The following is an 18,794-nucleotide window of genomic DNA, read 5'->3' on the forward strand; positions in this document are numbered from 1 at the left end:
ACATGGAATGACCCGCATATATAATATAATATACCAAATACGCATATATATATAACATGTCCTACAAGGCCGATATACGCAGCGACGCGGCGACAGGTGAATAATATAAGTATAACATACGCCTGTAACACCAAGATCAAAGGCCAACCAGCCGCCGTTTCGTACGTAAGGTAGGTGAAATAATTACAGTCGCCCTTTTCAAAGTAACATGTAAAAGGGCAGTGGATTATTGAGTCGTTCATTTCAACGCGTTAAAAACGTATAAGTATGCCTTTAAAAAAAACACACACACACACACACGCATACGTATATAGTAATATAATTATTTACACGAGCTCTGCGAGGGTTTCGAAACCAAAGGGGGAGGGAGGGAACAAATTAAAAACACCGAGAGAAAAGTTGAATGAATACACGAAAGATACGCGATACTATTACGTACACTGTGCGTAATTACGATTAGCAGTGATTCCTTCGCCTTATTCCGCTAATCCGTTGTCTCTGCAGGATGTTGAACACACACGACGACAGACCGTTCAATGTGCGGTCAGGTTGACTGAGTTCTAACGGGGCTGTGGTAGAATGCGTTACGAATTATAGAGTTCTTAAGGTCACGTAGCAGTCCTACCTTTACCGACCGAGTAAACTCACCCTTTTTCTTTCTAGGTATATCAAATAAACAAATGGAAAGATCTCAAATTTCGACAGTGCATCGCTCTTTCCTAGGTGAATTCAGTAAAATTACTCAGACCCCAAAAATCGTGTATGACATGAAATCAGTGTCACGATGGCTCATTTTATTCCTCATTCTTTCCGAAATTGCGAAAAGTATCTCAACTATGCACTTTCTGGCCCATGAATTGCGGGAAATTTGGAAATAGTAACACGTGTCAAAAATTCACACATATGAGTAACTTTCCCGAATTCAACTACGAAAGAATGACGCACCGTCGAAATTTGAACCCTTCGCGTTCGTTTCTTTATTTCATATACGAAGAAAAAGAGTGAGTTTCATCGGTCGGTAAAGGTAGGACTGCTACATGACCTTAATGACGACGTTTGAAAGAGAAAAAAAAAAAAAAAAAACCCGTAGCCCCGTAGGGATAATTTATATTTCCAATGTTGCAGCTGGATTTTGATTTATGTTGAATTCGGAGATACGTAAGTATGTACCTATGTATGAGAAGTTCCCTTTCGTTCTCAATAGATACGCGATGAAAGCTTCGAATATGACACGTCGATAAAAAAAAACTAAATGAGGCAAATAAATTTTCAGTTACGGTACACGATGTAGATTTAAACCCGGAGGCAAATTCAGTTAATACCTCGCGTACCTCATACATCACCATGTTTATACTAGAGCTCGTTATACAGAATTTGAGTAACTAATTTGGCTACGCGATTTTTTTACTGGTTGAATTAAAAAAATTTCAATGAGAGAATTATCTAAAAGTCGGGAAAATTTTCTCTCAAACATTGAAAAGATTCCACTAGTTACTATTTTACGTCTGTTGTATTTTGCATAATAATAATAATAATAATATCAGAGGCCAGCGATGAGGCGAAAAGATTTCATCGAGAATTACCGTAAGATGTTTCAGTATGCAATGAAACAAATATGCTTTTTTCTTTCATTTCGAAATGCATGTCACTGTACACGTGATATATAAAAAGACCGTACGCATCACGGTGTATAAATTCGTACTGTAATTGTTATTATTGTTATGAAAATTATTATTATATTGTATCGAGGTTCTTCACCTGGCCGCAGGGCGATTTCCATCTCCGCAGATGTAATGTAGCTGGAGGTTTCGAATAAAATGAAAGAATAACATTGTTTTATAATAGTTTTCACAAATTAGGTACCCGCAGGGTATATAATAAACGCGTACAGAGGCACGTTTCTGTGCACAAGGTATACTCGTACGGGCTGGTGCTGTATATATGAGGCATTCCACATCAAACCGACCTACCTATGATCATTGGCGATTTTAAAAATTTTTACGCAGGGTATAAAGTGTACAAAGAGAACATCTTTCACCCAATTTTATATTTTTTTGACCACGGGTTTGATTTTGATTGCTTCCACGAACGCGAAAACCAAATTTTCGAATAAATAGCTCTAATTCATTGGCATTGAATTGTTCTCATGAATTTTTTGTTAAAACAAGAAAATTTTGAAACAAAGATAGAAATGGGCAAACTTTTGGTGTACAAGGTATAAGCGAACCAAGTAATTGAAAAGTGAGAAAAAAACGTATAAAATATGAAAGTGAATTCTGTAAATTTATATTTAATTCGATTTTTCTAATTTTTTTATTATTTTCGCCTGTAGCTTCTAAACCAAAATCTTGCCCATTTCTATCTTGCTTTCGAAATTTTCGTTTTTTAACAAAGAATTTACGAGAACAATTAAATTAAGGCCAATCGATTACGGCTATTTATTCGACAATTGGGTTTTCGTGTTTTTGGAAGCAGTAAAAATCAAACCCATGGGCCAACAAATCTAAAACGCAGCGAAGGACAATTTTTTTGCACACTCTACACCGTACTTAAATATGAAAAAAAGTCTGCGTGTCAGACGTAGTTCGGTTTGGGGTGGAATGCCTCATACATATTACTTGAGTTTATACACATCACACATGCATACGATAAAACGCTCAACACATCTCAAATAATACATAACGTAACGCGAACCTCAACTTTTTATCCTGTATTATACATTTTAGGAACATTATATACCACACATACATGCGGCATAATGTACAAGATTAAAAAGCAGTTTCGAGTTTCGTTCCGCGATTTCGCGAATAAAGAAGCCGCGGGGACTCGCACAAAATCATCAACAGGCACAGCACCTCAGGGCACGAGACAGACGTCAGGAAATTTCTTTTCTCCGACTTTCTTCGAATTTTTTTTTTTTTTTTTTTGTAACATGCTTGTGCTTTTTTGTCTCCCTAGCCTTTCATTTTGTTCGAGTGCCCGAATCTTTTATTTCAATTTTTTCGACAATCTTGCGCGTCTCATCCTCAACCTCATCCGCGTCCACCTCATCTTCCTCCGATTGATCCTCGTCTTTCTCTATTATTCTTCATACGGCTCGTTTGAATTTCTCAAAGGCAAGTAACGTCGCGTGCACAAATAAAACACGTTCCCGTGTACGTAATACAATATTCTTATGGCTGAATCCATCTCAAATCATGCAGGCCAGCGGAGGTCATATTCCAGAATTGCTCGTAACTGAAGTATGCTCTATCTTGGCCAAAATAAGCGGACACGTATATTTTATTATTACCTAAATAAATTTTTCACGTGCGATACCGATTTTTTAAGATTATAAAATAATTCTACGTGTTTTCTGATATTTAACGTTTAATTTCCGAAAAATTAAAACCAATTCTGCAATTTTCGAGGTTTTTTTGCAATTTTTATTGAAGACTGTTATTAGAGAACGGCAAAAAAAAAGAACCTCTTGGCACGTTTCGGTAAAATTTTCATAATCCTACCCAATAAGTTCCAACTTCGGTAAACTTTAAACGACAGAGAGACAAAAATTTGTGATCGTACATGAGTGTAGGATTATAATATACCGAAGAACTCCAACAACTGTATTGCTACAAATGGTGTCCATCCGACGATACGTGAAATCTATGCAACACAGGTTCCTAGATTTTGATCACGCGGCGCGACGGAGCTGAGAAAAATGAAAAATATCCTTTTAAGCCTGCAGCGTCATAAATGCAAAAGAATGGAAGAGGGTAAATTTCGGAATCCACTTAGCTCGCCGCGTCGCGCCATCCTCGGGGGTGGAAACGTCGACGCATGGAGCCGTTTCACGGTGGTCTGTTCAGTTTTGGTGTTTACGGGGAAGTGGATGGTAGGTAGACCGTGCAAACACTGGTGTTCGACTACAATGGGCTTAAAATTAGTTACGAGGCCGGAGGCTGGATTAGAGATCGATAACAAATGATAATCAATTGATTGGAAGTTGTTGACCCATTCGTTGAACAAGTTGCGGAGTATGTATACACGTATACTATCTATAATCTAAACCTGCGCACCTGGAGCACCACATATCATACACATACACATTTACGGTTGGGCGGTAGGTACTTACCGATCGTAAACTGTGTACAAAGCCGGCATTACACGCGCCTAGATAAAATCACGACTAACCTGCAGGAATACACGCCAGGATATTCCCGGCAATAAACGATTCAACAAATGAACCAATTCTGGTCTATTTTCCCCTTGCTGCTGCTGCTTTCTCTATAAATCTATGTGTACAACTGCAACGATGAAAAATAAATTATGCATCTCGAAATCGATGGCAGAACCGCCGATATAACGAGACCGGCGAGCTATAGTGATCTGATTATTACTTTGTATGAGAGAAAATTTGTGCTGTGCGGTGAACATTCAGGATAAATTCGAAGGGAAAATCAGGTAAATCCGATTCTGCAAACACGTACCTGTAACGTGAACAGGGGAAAAACAAAATTTGACGACAAACGTATACCTACACGTAGAGAAGAAAATAATTCGCTGGGTCAGCAAATTTCACCGTCAGTGTCGATATGGAGAGGGTAAGAAAATTTAGTGCAACATTAAAAAATCTCGCAAGTTAAAATATTAAATAACGGGTTTGCTTATACGTCGGGAAGCCCACTTGACTGATTGTTGAAAAAACGTTTGATAATTTAGTAAAACTTCTCGCTTCGACAGCCCAAATTTTCGCTGCTTTTTGTATCCACAATAAGATTGACTAGTCAGGCGAATTATTTTTTACCGTGTACAGACGGTTAAGATGCTGCTGTCAGAAATGTGACACACACTTCGAAATACTTATTCGAAAACAAGTTTATCCGATTTTCAGGTAAAAGTAATGAAAATTTGATGCGATTTTCAAAGTACGTAATATAATTCCTCCGTATTTTTCCACGGAACGACTTTCCTTGTCCGTTTCTCTTTTTGCTACAGTAATTTCTTTGCGCTTGTATACGTGCGCGAAATTACTTGCGCACACGAAACACGGAGGAACTGACGTAGCACCCTCCAGGTAACTCCAGGAGTGGAGGTATAATTGAGGTTTATCCGAGCGGCAACCCCGGGCGGAGGCGAGGGTAATGGGGATACAATCGAAGGTTCAGGGGTTACTCGGGGAGAACGAATGTGTGCCCGGTGTCCGTTTTAATCAGGACATTACCGAACAATGACCATGCGTCCCTACGTCTTACGGTATACCTACAACGTAGGAAGAAGGATGGATACATCCTGGGCCATGGCGGAAAGCGCAGTCTGGTGTACGATGTCGAGAAAACTGAGCTTTTCGGAAGATCGAAAACAAACCGAGTCCTTTGAAAAATACAGGATTTGTTATTGGGACTGTCACTTTGAAAAAAAAATCAAAGTGATGCGGTACTTAGTAGAACAGGTATGTTATTTATTACGTACCTATCATTAATTTACCCAACATCAGTGATTTGAAACCCCAAGAATTCGAAAAACGATCTGACTAACGTTAAAATTACGAACTTAGGTTACGTGGTATAAAATGGCGCCGACAACCAGGCTCTGACGTCACGAGGACGGTTTCCAATACTCGGTGAAACGAATTAAACCGTGAAAAGGGCAAATGCAAAATTTGACTTCGGTGCTCCCGCGTGCGATACGAAAATAAATTCTCAGAAATCGACTTACGTCAAAACAGCCGAACTCAAGCCTCGTTCCATAACCATATATGAGATCGGAACGAAGTTGCGTACTTACATTCGTATAAAGATTGACGATTACGCGACATCCCAAATTTATACTCTGGCCTTTATGACTTGGGATGATACAAATTGGAGCAGGGGTTGTTTCGCTAAGAGAAACGTGACGCCATTGTTACAATATTTCACGATTACTTACATTTTATGAAGTGACTACGGGCTTCACGCCTCACTTTTCAAAGCTTTAGTCAAACTTCAACGGCATCTGTTCCATCTCAGCCCATGTAACGCTTATAATTAGCGGAAGATCGGATCGATTCCCGACGCGATTCATCACCCGTGATGTAATCTTCATATTATCGCCAATTTTATGTAACGTGCATAGCAATGCTTTCCCTTATTTCACTCATTTCAATCACTTTGAATAAAAAAAATTCTCTAGTTGAGATATAAATTTGTTATGAAAACATGTGAATAATATAAAGAAAGGGACTTGAAGCTAACTTCGTAGCGTCGTCGTCGCGTCTTAAAATCGCTGTAACTTCACGAGTTTTCCCTGATCTCTTATGAAGTTGGTAATGCTAATGTCACAATACAGCGAGAGGAAAACTATGGAGAAATTATTATTGCATGTTATTTTATAATAAATTTTGAGGAATTGGCTTTGCAAAATATAAGTATATTTTGTTTGTTGTGGTTTACTAAATTTCAGACCTACTTGAAGATGTAAAGTAACGATTTTTTCCAAACATGCGTCGTTTGCAGTAACGTTACTAACTTCAACATCATGATTTTTTAGGTGTAGGGAAGATTACGGGAGATTACTTGACTAAAATTACTTTGATTGGGTGATTTCTCATGGTTTTTAACATTTCATATAATTTCTAAAGGTAACAAAGTAATTTCTGTATGATCCTAATTGATTTCTCATTACTACCAATGATTCCTGACGTAGAATTTTATTTCAATATTACTGATTTTAGTGTGATTTCCGAAATTACGAAATCATTTCGAATGGTATTGACACCACGATTACTTGAACGGAAAACTCCTTGAATTGGGGATTGTCGGTATCCAAATTTTATCGAAATTTAGGCTTTGACGGAATAAGTTTCCGGTTAATCGACAAAGCCATAGAAACTGAAAAAAACGCGACTGAAATATCGCGTACAAGATTATAGCCTCTGAAAGATTGCGATAAAATTTAGTGTTTTTTTTTATAACATATCGAGTATCGAAGCAGCAACTAGAGAACGTCTCCTTACGCTGTAACTCGTGATAGCATCTATCGACATGTAATTGGCTCCGCTAATATTAGGTATCTTTTGTCTGCCTCTACAACGTTGTACACGCCTCGATGCTGGAACCGATTGTTGATACGGCAATAATTATCAGTGTCAAATTATAATACGGAGGTTGTTCCGAATTCTATCCCCAGCTATAAATATCACGTATCACGTACAAGTGACACGAAGGCAGATACAAGATGACTCGTCCGATGTTACGCACCGTTTAGTTCATATTTTGTGTGGCTGACAATAAATTCATTTCCGCTAATGCTGTACAGATCGATTGCCGATAAAGCATAGAACAAGTGGTACCCATGCATGAGCATACATAAGAGATCGTAAGTTTGATTTTCTTTAATGATTTTAATTCTCCAGGTGGGCAGATAAACGGACGAATAAAAAGGCGTTTCATTCATTGTTAAACGAATCAACCTACCGAGCCAAACGTACATTTTTGTTGTACGTCATGCCTCGTAACGTCAGGATTCAAAAAACAAATGAAATTAACCGAAGATATTATTAAGTACATATAGTTTACACCGAGCAGCTTATTATTAAAGATATGGTTTTAAGCACCCTCTAAAAGCCCTTAATTACCGTGCTACGTGAACTTGCGTTGTAATATCGAGTTGCAAGTTGTGCGGCATTAAATTACATACCACATAATCCTATACGTACAGATACTTACGCGTTTGCACGGTACATCCAGCGTATTATAAGCATCGATATATAAACGCACGTCAATTACACAGCTCGAGGAGCATTCGTTGGGTTCTCAACAGACAAATGATTATCGCGAGATACCACGACGTCACATATGTATAATATCATACGTGTAGTTTACAGTACATACACAGAGACGAGGCCAATGCCGCGGTTCGTCCCCGTCGGATTTAGGATTCATTAAGCATACGTTACATACACACTTCGTAAATTGTGATAGGAGGCCGGATGGGGCCGCGGTGAGTGACGCTAAAAGCCTCTAGATGAGAATCGCGTAAATTACCCAACCCCTGCACCAGTTGGAACAACGTGCAACGACACGACTCGGACGATGGCGCGTGTACGTATCTACGCGAGGCTTCGTGAAGGTACCAACTCGTTTCATCGGATACACGCGCACGACCCCCAAAGGAATCCGCCGACACAACCGCACGTCGTCCACTCTGAACGAACGTAAAACACGCCGCCAGGTAACCGCGACGTACAACGTGATGAAACATGTAATGCACTGACACGCGACGATAAAGTCGCCTCGACGCCGCCCGTTCTACGCACATTTTCGCCCCGGATATTATATCCCAACTGTGACGATTCCCCGCGGTGAGTTGTCCGGCTTTTCTTCTCTGCGAAAAAAAGAAACGTGGAAAAAAAAAAATATTTGTCATATTTTTAACAACTTAAGCGAGTACGAGCTTGCACGGTTGGCTGCGATTACTTCAACGCGGCAAAGACGCGTTGACAACGGGAAACATTTTACTCTCAACGCAAATCTACGGAGAGCGATAAAATCTCCCTTTAGATACTGTTTTTAAAAAGCAGAGGAGTCACAATGATTTTTCTTTCTACATTATTAGATCTATGACTCGATCTGAGGTTTTTCGCATACGCGGAGAACGGTCAGTTTTAACATGTTCGAATTCAAATATTATTATTACTATTACTATTATTATCGTCATCATGTTATCAGTTTACAGTTACTTACAGCTACAGTTGGAAAGATTCTACAACGTGTTTACGTTTCACATCCTCAGGGAAGCATGTCGAAGAGAAATATGATATTGTGATTTTTCCCTCAAGTTTTTCATGATTTTTCACCTTGACGTTTTTGGGAAAAAATCTAAACGGGTTTAACGTGGTCGGGTAGGTTTGTTCGACGAGCCTGTTAACGGAGAAATAATAATAAGGATGAAAGAGAAATGGGATTGAATCGAGGCCGATATTCGCGAATGTGTAATCGGCGGTGGTAACGGGGAAAAGTTTAATAATCGAGGCCCGCGAGTAGCGTAGGTAATACTCGTAGCACGGAGGGTAATTTGAACCGGCAACCGTTTGCACTGGTCAGTACGTCCCGACATGCAGGCCTCTACATATATCCTCGGCACTCGTCACGCTCTGCCTGCCTACGCCGTCGGCAATCACCGGGTATTCATGCCCTCCCCTCCCACACCCTCCACCCCCGCCTCGCCCAGCATCCCCCCGAGGGTGCACCATGCAGCAGGGAACGCGCGCGCAATCCTGGAATTATATTCACAGGGTTATTCGGCGCCGCGTGCAGTGCGGCATCGATAGGAAGTATTTACACGGGGTTGATCAGCCCAGCAGTCAATGATCCGCGTTACAATTATCAACCCCCCAACCCCGGGGTTCGAACAGTATTTTGATTAAATTTCTTCCCTCACCTTTTACGCTTATATATATATATATATACACACACAACACCGAATTATGCCGAATTATGCCGAATTTACTCGCGTGTGATATTTTGTATTATGTTATACATTTCCTCCCTTGCGTGTGAAAATTTATATTTATAGTTGATTCGTTTGATTGTTTTATTCAGTTTTTGAATAAATAACATTGTTGAAAATGATTGTGAATTTAGTACACGTTTAGTGTACAAACTGTACTGTAATTTCAGTCAATTTATGAATCAGGTTGGAAATATACAAATTCGGTGCAGCGATGTGAATTACTATGTATTTGTCTTAAATTTAAAATGAAAATTTTTGATAATACTAAAATTCATAGGAAAAATACAAAAAAGTAATTTGAATTCAGTAAATTGTGTAGTAAATTTATTGTATTTGTAAATTGCGTAGACAGTAAATGTATAGTGCGTTCATTGTTCCGTATCCGAATAAAACTTTCAATACAGTATAGGAAGTACCGTACACAAATTTTTATCAGTGCGTTCGGAGAGTCGATTAATTTATTTTTTTTTTTTTTGTTCTCATTTACTGATGTTTGAATAATTTCTTGTACAAGTCTTTGTCTCCAAACACGAAGCTGACGTAGGTATTATTATGCATCATTAGATGCAAGAGGCTTCGTTCCGAAAATCACACCCATTTGAAAATTAACTATATCTACGTATGTATAAAAATAAGAAACAGTAATATGAACAGCAACAGGACCCATGTATACACTGTTAGAAGTGTTTGTGATTTTACTACACTTTTGTTAAGCAAAATTAGAGCAAACGTAGAATTTCTGAGTAGCAAAGTGGAATCGCCATACGTTTAAAAAAAAATCTAATAACAAAATCAGAAATTTTAAAATCCTTGTTGAAAAAATACGCAACTGCTTTTCAAATTTGCCAAACTTGTCGTATAAATACTATTTGTGTGTTAATTACACTAATATTGTTCGAAATTTCTTGTATATTTTTGTAAATGTACTAAATATGCGCATAACTTTACTCGGGGTTTCTACTGAATCATTATCATTTTGTTTACAATTTTCCTGTCACAAATCACAGATCGGAACCGTTTTCGAGTTGTGAAACACATAGAAGAGGCGAGGAAAGAAAAATTCACATAATTGAAATTTAAATTCGTAATTTTGTTTTACGAATTGCCTTAATAATCATTTTTTCAATACTAGATGATACGTAATTTTAAAAGTCAAGCGAACGAGAATTGTTCCTAAATCAACATAAGTTATGAAAGATTGGTTCACTTTTCATGCGAGCGATTGGCGCAAGCGGCGTTTCTCGATTAAATTCAAGATACGTTTTAGTCATCAGGGAGTTGATTATAATTAGGCTAAACAAAAAAGAAAGCGATGTGTATCTGTCCTGAATATAAAAAAATACTCTACACTTTAATGGCCCTTAGTTTTTTGAAATTACTAAATCTCTACGGAAAATTCAGTTTACCACGTTCTGTAGGAAAGACTTGTTCATTGGTTTATAGTTTGTAAATTAGTTCTAAGTTAATTTAGAGTTACTTGTAAGTGTTTCATTGATAGAAAATAAGTTCAAGATTGATAAACAACGCTCTTTTCACGGGATCGTTGTGAAAAGGGAGGAGAAGGCATTCGGTAAAGCATGTTGTAAAAATTGAGACGTTTTGCGAATAATAAATAAAGTTATTCACGAATTTCGTATCGCTGGTGTCATCAAGTGTACTGGAAAATTTTATTTCAATTCATTATTCAATTTAAGCCGTTCCACCTCTGTTGTGAGAGTTCATCAGAGAGATTCTGGCAACTTTAGTTTATCTAAACGGAAAATTCTTCCATAAAACGAAAGACCAGGATTTAACCAGCAAAAATTCACAAAACTTAAAAGGAAACACCTCAAAAAAAGAACCAATTTATCTTAAAAGAAATTGACGAGACTTCTCTTAACGAACCAAATAAATAAATAACCTTAATAAAATAAAGTGGAAGATAGAAATTCGAGAGACAACACATCGCAATGTTCACTAAAATGAATACGCAAATGTACATTCATATCGCTTTTACAGGGTACATTGACGTTAAAAATTTCCTTTGTAATGTGACAAAACAAATGAATCGTTAATTAACCATACCGTATACGGATAAGGCTCCCTACACGTGTTGAGTAAATTTTACAACAAACACGTTTAACAGCGTATCATAACTGATCGTGTACGTATACTCGAAGATTCTGGGTATGTAAGTGCAGAGCGTGATGGCATTTTGCCACGTCGTTCTATTACCGTCGAAACGAGATCGTTAAAGCGAAGCGAGGACAATTTTGTCGCCAAAAACCCTCGAGCTGCGTTATGCGGGGAATCTACAACATACCAATTCACATCGGTTTAATTTAACCTGAGAAGATCCCGGTGTTTGCCCGCAAGCATAACCTACCAGCGATATATCCATGTCACATGTCATTACACACGTAACGTAACGTAACACATCCCCCCCTCTCCTCACCTCCCCTCCTCACTTCTTACATATAACGTTTGCCGAAACTATATACATAATTGTAAATTAGTTTGAATTAGCGAGTTTTACGCGCGCATAAATCGGGATTAGAGTTCGGGATTAGACTTCCTTAAGTATCGATTAGACGGCGAACGCAATAATCAGGACATTGCACAATTCATCCCCTTGACAATTGACGCATCTCCTTACACGTGCAATCCGGATAAATTTCGATCAGAAGTATTGTATCGCAAAGTATATGCGTGAGATAAAAGATAGTTATTTTTTCGTTCAGCGGGAATCTTAATTATTTCTTCTCTTCTCTTGAGCAGCGTTAAGTCATTGTAAAAACAAGTGAAAAATTCGAATGCGTATTTTGTTTATCGAATACGAGACTTTTCAAGCTTGGAAGCGAAAATAAAAAAAATACCGTCGACATTTCCACACAATTCGGTGAGTTACGAATTTTTACAATTTCCATCCATTAGCAATGAGCGGCGATACCGCAAAAAGTGACTAGCGTCATTGCTCATTCCGTACAAGATAAGAACCGACCAATAGCTTACCGAGACGACGAAGAGAATGATACTCGCGCCGAAATCTTCCGGAGGATAGGTACCTACTTATCGCGGCTGCGGTCAGCTTATAGCCAATGGCCAGCGACGAGGAGGCTAATTGTGAAAGCCACGCCTCAATCGAGTCGCGATGAGTGCACCATAAGAGTACTGGCCGTACGAGATCACGAGGTTTTTACCGTGTAACTTGGGAAATTTGGGCGAAATTTTTTAATGATCGATTAATTTACGTCTTTCATTAAAATCTGTTACAGAAATTATGGCGAAATATCGGAAACATCGAGGCGAAAAAACTGTTCGATTTGACGTGGAATCACTCATATGTACACGAATCACATGCAACTTGTGTGGCGAATGGTCTGTCGGTTGCTCAGTCAGGAGGCACTAATGAATCTAGCCGATTAATATTCATGAATCTTCTTCAAAGTATTACAGCTTATACAATATTTGTGAACTGCATACCGGACCGGATGTGAGATGAAAATTTTCACGACTCACGATTCACGTAGATCAAGTTACCGATTTATACCTACTCACAGCGGGAGCGTAAAAACTCCGGAGATGAAAATGTTCGACAAGTTGTTCAAAAATCTTATCTTCAAACGCTTTATAGAAATTAATTTACCGAAGAATTTCAATGCTTGAGATATCTGCAAAAGACAGTCATAGTATAATAATTGGCACGATCGTTATTCGTTCGAGTTTTTGATTTTTTGTTGTTCGAAAATTTTTGCTGCAACATTTCTAATTTTTTTATAGTTACATATTATATTTACGAACTTTGACGACCTGCGGAAAACGGTTTACCATGGTTATAAATATACTTTGGTTGGAACGGGATCCGTTGGCATAATATCGAAAAGCAGTGAGCTATCGTTACGTACTACGTTACGATCAGCAAATAGGTTGAGTCAGGTTTACATAATCGCCAAATTTGAAACGCCCGCCGAGCGGATTTAGTTTTTTTTTAATTTATGTACACTGGCGTACATCTGCGGCCATTCCGCACGTGGCATTGTGTCTATAGATTTTGCGGACGCTCATACTCATACGACGTAGATTAGTCCTACAGATGGGAGAAGCTGGTGCCGGCATGCCGGTGTTATTGCTCGTTGAGTTTACGACGAGCGACGAGCCGATGGGGAATATTCGCCGTACGGTATAATTTCGTATGCCGTGAATGCAGAGCCTCGAGGCAATGATCTGTTCGTTAAAATTATAAATACTGTTGTCGGTGTAATATCCGAAAATATAGAAATCCGATCTGACTCAAGATCTCGGGATTTTCTTTTCCCCTGCGCGATTTCAATACCATGCATGATTTATGCATGCGCTATTTCGAGACGCATATATCATCAATTTTGTCGGCTTTCAAGAGAACTGCACACGCGCAGCGTAATTTTTGTGTAGAACGAGGACAAGTTTGTAGACCAAATCTACTCCGGTTATACAGGTACAGGCTAAATCGCCCGGCAAGGCAAATTTGTCTAGCTAATCGTTGCGCGCCTCTTTGCATTATAATAATAACCGACGATCGGTAAATATTAACAACAACCATATTGACGAAATCGCGGGCTGTGTGGTTATTTGACTGGTTGAACGACTCGATCGTTTTATTCGATTTCCTACGAGTATTCGGTTGTTATATTGCTGCCGGCGAGGATGCGTGTAATATAAACTGAACTGAACGATAGTTGGGCTAATAATACAACTCTGCGACTCTACCATAAATTATGTAGTAATAGTATGTGCCGATGTGAGTATATGCGTATCTGCTACCCGGTTTCGATCGATGCCATTCCCATTGCTATGGAATTGTCACGTGACTATCGACGACACGCACCATGCTTTCAAATTACGATGAACAAAAATGAGAGGACGACGAACCTCACTTGTGTTTGATCTTATTGTTGATACGAGTATTTATTCGTTTAGTCGCTTGTGATTGAAGCTAATAATCAATTTTCCCCTCATTCATATCGGCACACTTCGAGTATATTTTTCGCCCCCTTCAAAACCCGTTTCATATAATATCGATCAAATAATTTGCGTGCGTACGAGATGCTCTTTGGCCGTCGGTTTAAAAAAAATCGAGCTACGCCATTTTTGCAACTCCATAATAATTAACACGCAATCTACGCTAATTAATCCAATTGTGAAAATCATTCGGTTGAATACCTACGATATATACTCGTAGTCTGTAATTCGAGGGCGTTCATGTTTCACTTCTGAAACGTATTTATTTATGTCATTTTGTTTTTTTTTTCCTGTATCGCGTAATTACAAACTATTATATAATAACAATAAATAATCTTGTTGGGTGGTTGACATGAAAAAGTTCAGAGCGCGCATCCATTACTGCTTTATCCTTTTATTTTCGTTATTGTTTCATTGTTTGATTTGATTTACGGAAATCGCTCGCATAGATCGACAGGCTTGAATTTCTTCAATTTTCTACCTACTAGGTAGGTAGATTTGTTGCCAGTTCATTGAGATAAATTTCAAATTTTTCCTCGTACTTTTCAAAAGTACAAATAAGGTTTGAATCTTAAGATCATTATCAATCCACGTAGACATAACTTTCTAAAAAAAAACGTTCAACGGTCAATACGTCAGATTTTCCGGCAGTGCAAATTTTTAAGACAAAATGAAAACCAGAGCTTGCCGACTAAAATTTGATGAAAAAACGGCAACAACGACTCGATGCACAATAAAATTTGATCGGTACTACAAAACGATTGCAAATGTATTTCCAACCAGCAGTTGTTGAATATCACGTAAATATTATTCCCAGTACAAAGGGGAACCGGTTCATGGTATAGAATCGATTACGCACTAGATCGTAAAGCGCTTAACGACCAACTAATTCGACAAAAGTAAAAGCAGGGACTTTTTTCACGTAAAAAGTGAAATTGTGCGGTCAACAATTTTCGATTGCTATTCGTCTACCCAATTATTCGTTTCTCGTTTCAAGAGCCGAGTTTGCCAAAGGATTTCACGAACGCACAATACATCGAAAATATAACAAATACAACAAATTACCACATTAATATTGAACATTGGGACGTTTTCCAATCAGTAATCATTCTCAAAGTCTTTTGAGTTCGGATTGCTATAAACATATGCTTAGATAAAAATTGACGCTAATCCTCCTTTGCTAAGGTTATTTGTAAATGTATGTACATGTATGCATATAACGTTTACAAAACAACTTGCGAATAAACGATATCAAATATTCAGCACGGTACATACAGCATATCTCTGCCCTTTTTGTAAATTTCAAACATAGGTGTCTGGTCGTAAATAATTGTATTTTTTATTCCTTGGTAGGTAATAAGGGTAAATCTCCCCCTCCCTTTCTCAAAATCTTGTACCCTTGGAGCAGACTGTAAGTATTGAACCCTTTCAACGTTCAATTTTATTTGTTTAATTCAACCTGATTACTTTCATAATACAACCTTATTATGCAGAATTGTCTGATCTTTAAATTTAGAAAAAAAATCTCGCCAGCTCTATTGGAAGCTGAGATATTCGAAATTAATTTTCACTGGGTATTTGTTACACTCATTGCGACGAGATGTATACGGTTTGAATGTTTGCCTGTCACGGGTTGTCGTAATAACATCGTGCGAACATTTTCCGATGCTCTCCTTCAAACGTCCAGATTACACTACATAAAACCGTTTCGTATAGGTGGTGTATGTTCATTGGATTAAAATGAGCCGGTATAAATCATCAGTAATTGTGAATAGTAAAAAGACCGGCTTTGAGCAAACAATACCTAAATAAACTCGGAGGTAATTCAAACACCCTACAGACACTCTTATAGATGGAGCAGGTATCGTTATACAGACATTCGAGAGGCACGTGTTCCTGGCCGAATCATTTGAATCAAAAGTTGGGAGGAGAGGAAAAACCGTTTGAAAAGTCTCCGGTGATATTATTTGCGCCAATGATGATGATCTCGAATGAAACAATATGGTCCGTATCGTGTAAGCGGAATGATTCCGAGCAAATTCGAATCAAACAAACTACGCATCAACAATTTGAGAAAAGATTTTGTAATTAGAACGTTGGAAGTGACTAATTGTAAACTTCGGAATTTTTTTCTTTCATTCTAACGCTCTGGGGCTTATTCTATTAACATCGCAGATATCGCTTATTCTTGTTAAGGAGGTGATCTAGTTGATTTCAACGTTGACGTATATATCTCCAAATATCGAAGCCCACGTATCTCAAACGCGTAAAAGGGCTCAACAGTCTCAATCTATAAACAATTCTGAATAAAAATAATAAAATAGATTTTCATTTAACGTAGAAATAAAGAAACAGTACGGATTCTACGAAATCGCAATAGTAAATTCGTATAATTCATGCCATTTCTATATTTCTGCGTCAAGTGAAAATCTATTGGAATGTTTTTTAATTCAGAACTGTGTATAGAATGGGTCGGTTAAACCCATTTTTGCATTTCAGACACGTGGGCTCCGATATTTGGAGGTATACATACGTCAACGATGAAATCGACCAGAACATCCCCTTAACGATCATTGGGCGCAAATAACACTGCTGGATATTGATGAAACGGTTTATCTCCGTTTCCAACTCTTGAATCGCGCCGCCGTTCGATTAATCCTCGATACAAATATCGGTAAATGCCAAGAGAAGAGCGAGACACTCTTTGGCTCTCTTAGCGGTCCACTTCGACGCGCGCTGCGGCAACTGATTCAATTCGGCGACGCTGCAAAGGAGGAGTGAGAGTGGATGAAAGTAGGAGAGGGGGGGAAGGGGAGGGGGAGGGATAAGGGAAGGGCTTTCAATAACGGGCGAGACGGCGGGGTCAAGTATTCCGGCGATTCGCATGGGGCGACAGCGACACTCGACGCGAGACGAAGTCCGTGTCGCGCCGAATACGCAGGAGCGGCGAGAGGATTAGCCACACGTGGAGAAGCGATAGGGAACCGTAGCGTAGCTTGGCGAGGTTATGTTGGGTCGGTATCGCAGCGGGCGGAACGAATATCCCGCCTGTTCTCTCATCTACTTACCCGTTCATCCTGGGGACGCGAGTGGGAATCCAGGCTCTCCTCGATACCTCGGTGTCGAGTGGCGATAATGAACGACGATCAGTCACTGCAGGCGCACTCACTCCGCCACGCTTTCAAAACAACAGGTTGCATGTGACGAAAATATGGCTGCCACGCGAAAATCCCTTTCCGAGCCGTCAAACCGAGACAACCGATCCGGCAACGATACCGCGGCCTGTTTACGCCCCGAAATATCCGCCCGAAACCTGCCGCTCTGTCACTCTACAACTAGGGCACTTACCCGGCTTTAAATCGGCACCAAATCACCGGCTATCTTTACTTTTATTCGACAATAGTCCCAACGACCGACACACGACGACCTAGCCGTACACGAGATTGTCAGTGGCCCCACGTTATCCGACCGTTTTCGCTCCTCCGTCATCGTGGCGACACCTGTTCGCCTCGCTCCCAATCACTCGCCCACCCGAACACCGCTGTAGTTCCCGAAAAAACAAACGACGCTCACCTGAATCAGTCGCACCGACACCTGGCAAGATTTCTACCGATGCCGACTGCTCTGATGGTACTGTATCGACAAGCGATCGACAACACCGACCGACGATCAGCCCGTACTGAATTCCGTGCTCGACTTCCTTTTATCAGTTGTACAAATCGTTGGATTAAAAATGTAAAGACAATCCACCCTTACTGACGCGTATTGACGCGGCAGCGCACGCAGTCGGCGGTAAAAAGAAGGTCGTGAAAATGGATACCGACGTAACGGCAAAATTCCGCGCGTCAAAGATACGTAGAGGAAATAAAGAAGCGAGAAGGAAATAGAATGGAACGGTACCGGTTTTTCGAGGTGAGAAAATAATCTAATGCATTCTCATTATTCCAGAATCTTGCACCCATTGCTGCATGCGCAAGATGTCTGTTGATACTATTATTACCGCATTAGCCCATAGTGAAAATATTGCGGTGTGTCCAGGACCCTTGTTCTCAACAAAAACCATAATGATAAAATATCAGTAGTTGATTCGTTTCAATGCATTATTACATGTATTACAATTCTAGAATAAGAAGAAGAATTAGATTATCTTCTTATAGCTCGAGCAGCTACCGGTTCATTCGATTTCTTTATTTGTTTACACTTTCAATTAACAATCCTTGATTTTTAAATTCCTGAGCCTACGTATCCGTCGAAAATTGGTCCTTTTTCGAAACTCTTTGTTCCAGATGTACTTGATTGTGAGTCTTTTACGACGCCGTATGAGTAGCGGCCTCTACGCAAATATC

General features: G+C 39.3%; 1 protein-coding gene across 1 annotated transcript in view; it reads right to left on the minus strand.

Moving 5' to 3' along the window:
- The window catches only part of LOC124181005 (polypyrimidine tract-binding protein 1), a 346,021-nt gene extending 328,140 nt beyond the window's left edge, over positions 1-17,881 (minus strand). Inside the window, exon 1 of the mRNA XM_046567062.1 lies at positions 17,517-17,881. Coding sequence (XP_046423018.1) covers positions 17,517-17,524 — 8 coding nt within the window. The 5' untranslated portion in view covers positions 17,525-17,881. The remainder of the gene's footprint in view (positions 1-17,516) is intronic.
- Positions 17,882-18,794: the final 913 nt, after the last annotated feature.

This window comes from Neodiprion fabricii, chromosome 4 (assembly GCF_021155785.1).
Source record: "Neodiprion fabricii isolate iyNeoFabr1 chromosome 4, iyNeoFabr1.1, whole genome shotgun sequence".
NCBI classification, from domain to species: domain Eukaryota; kingdom Metazoa; phylum Arthropoda; class Insecta; order Hymenoptera; family Diprionidae; genus Neodiprion; species Neodiprion fabricii.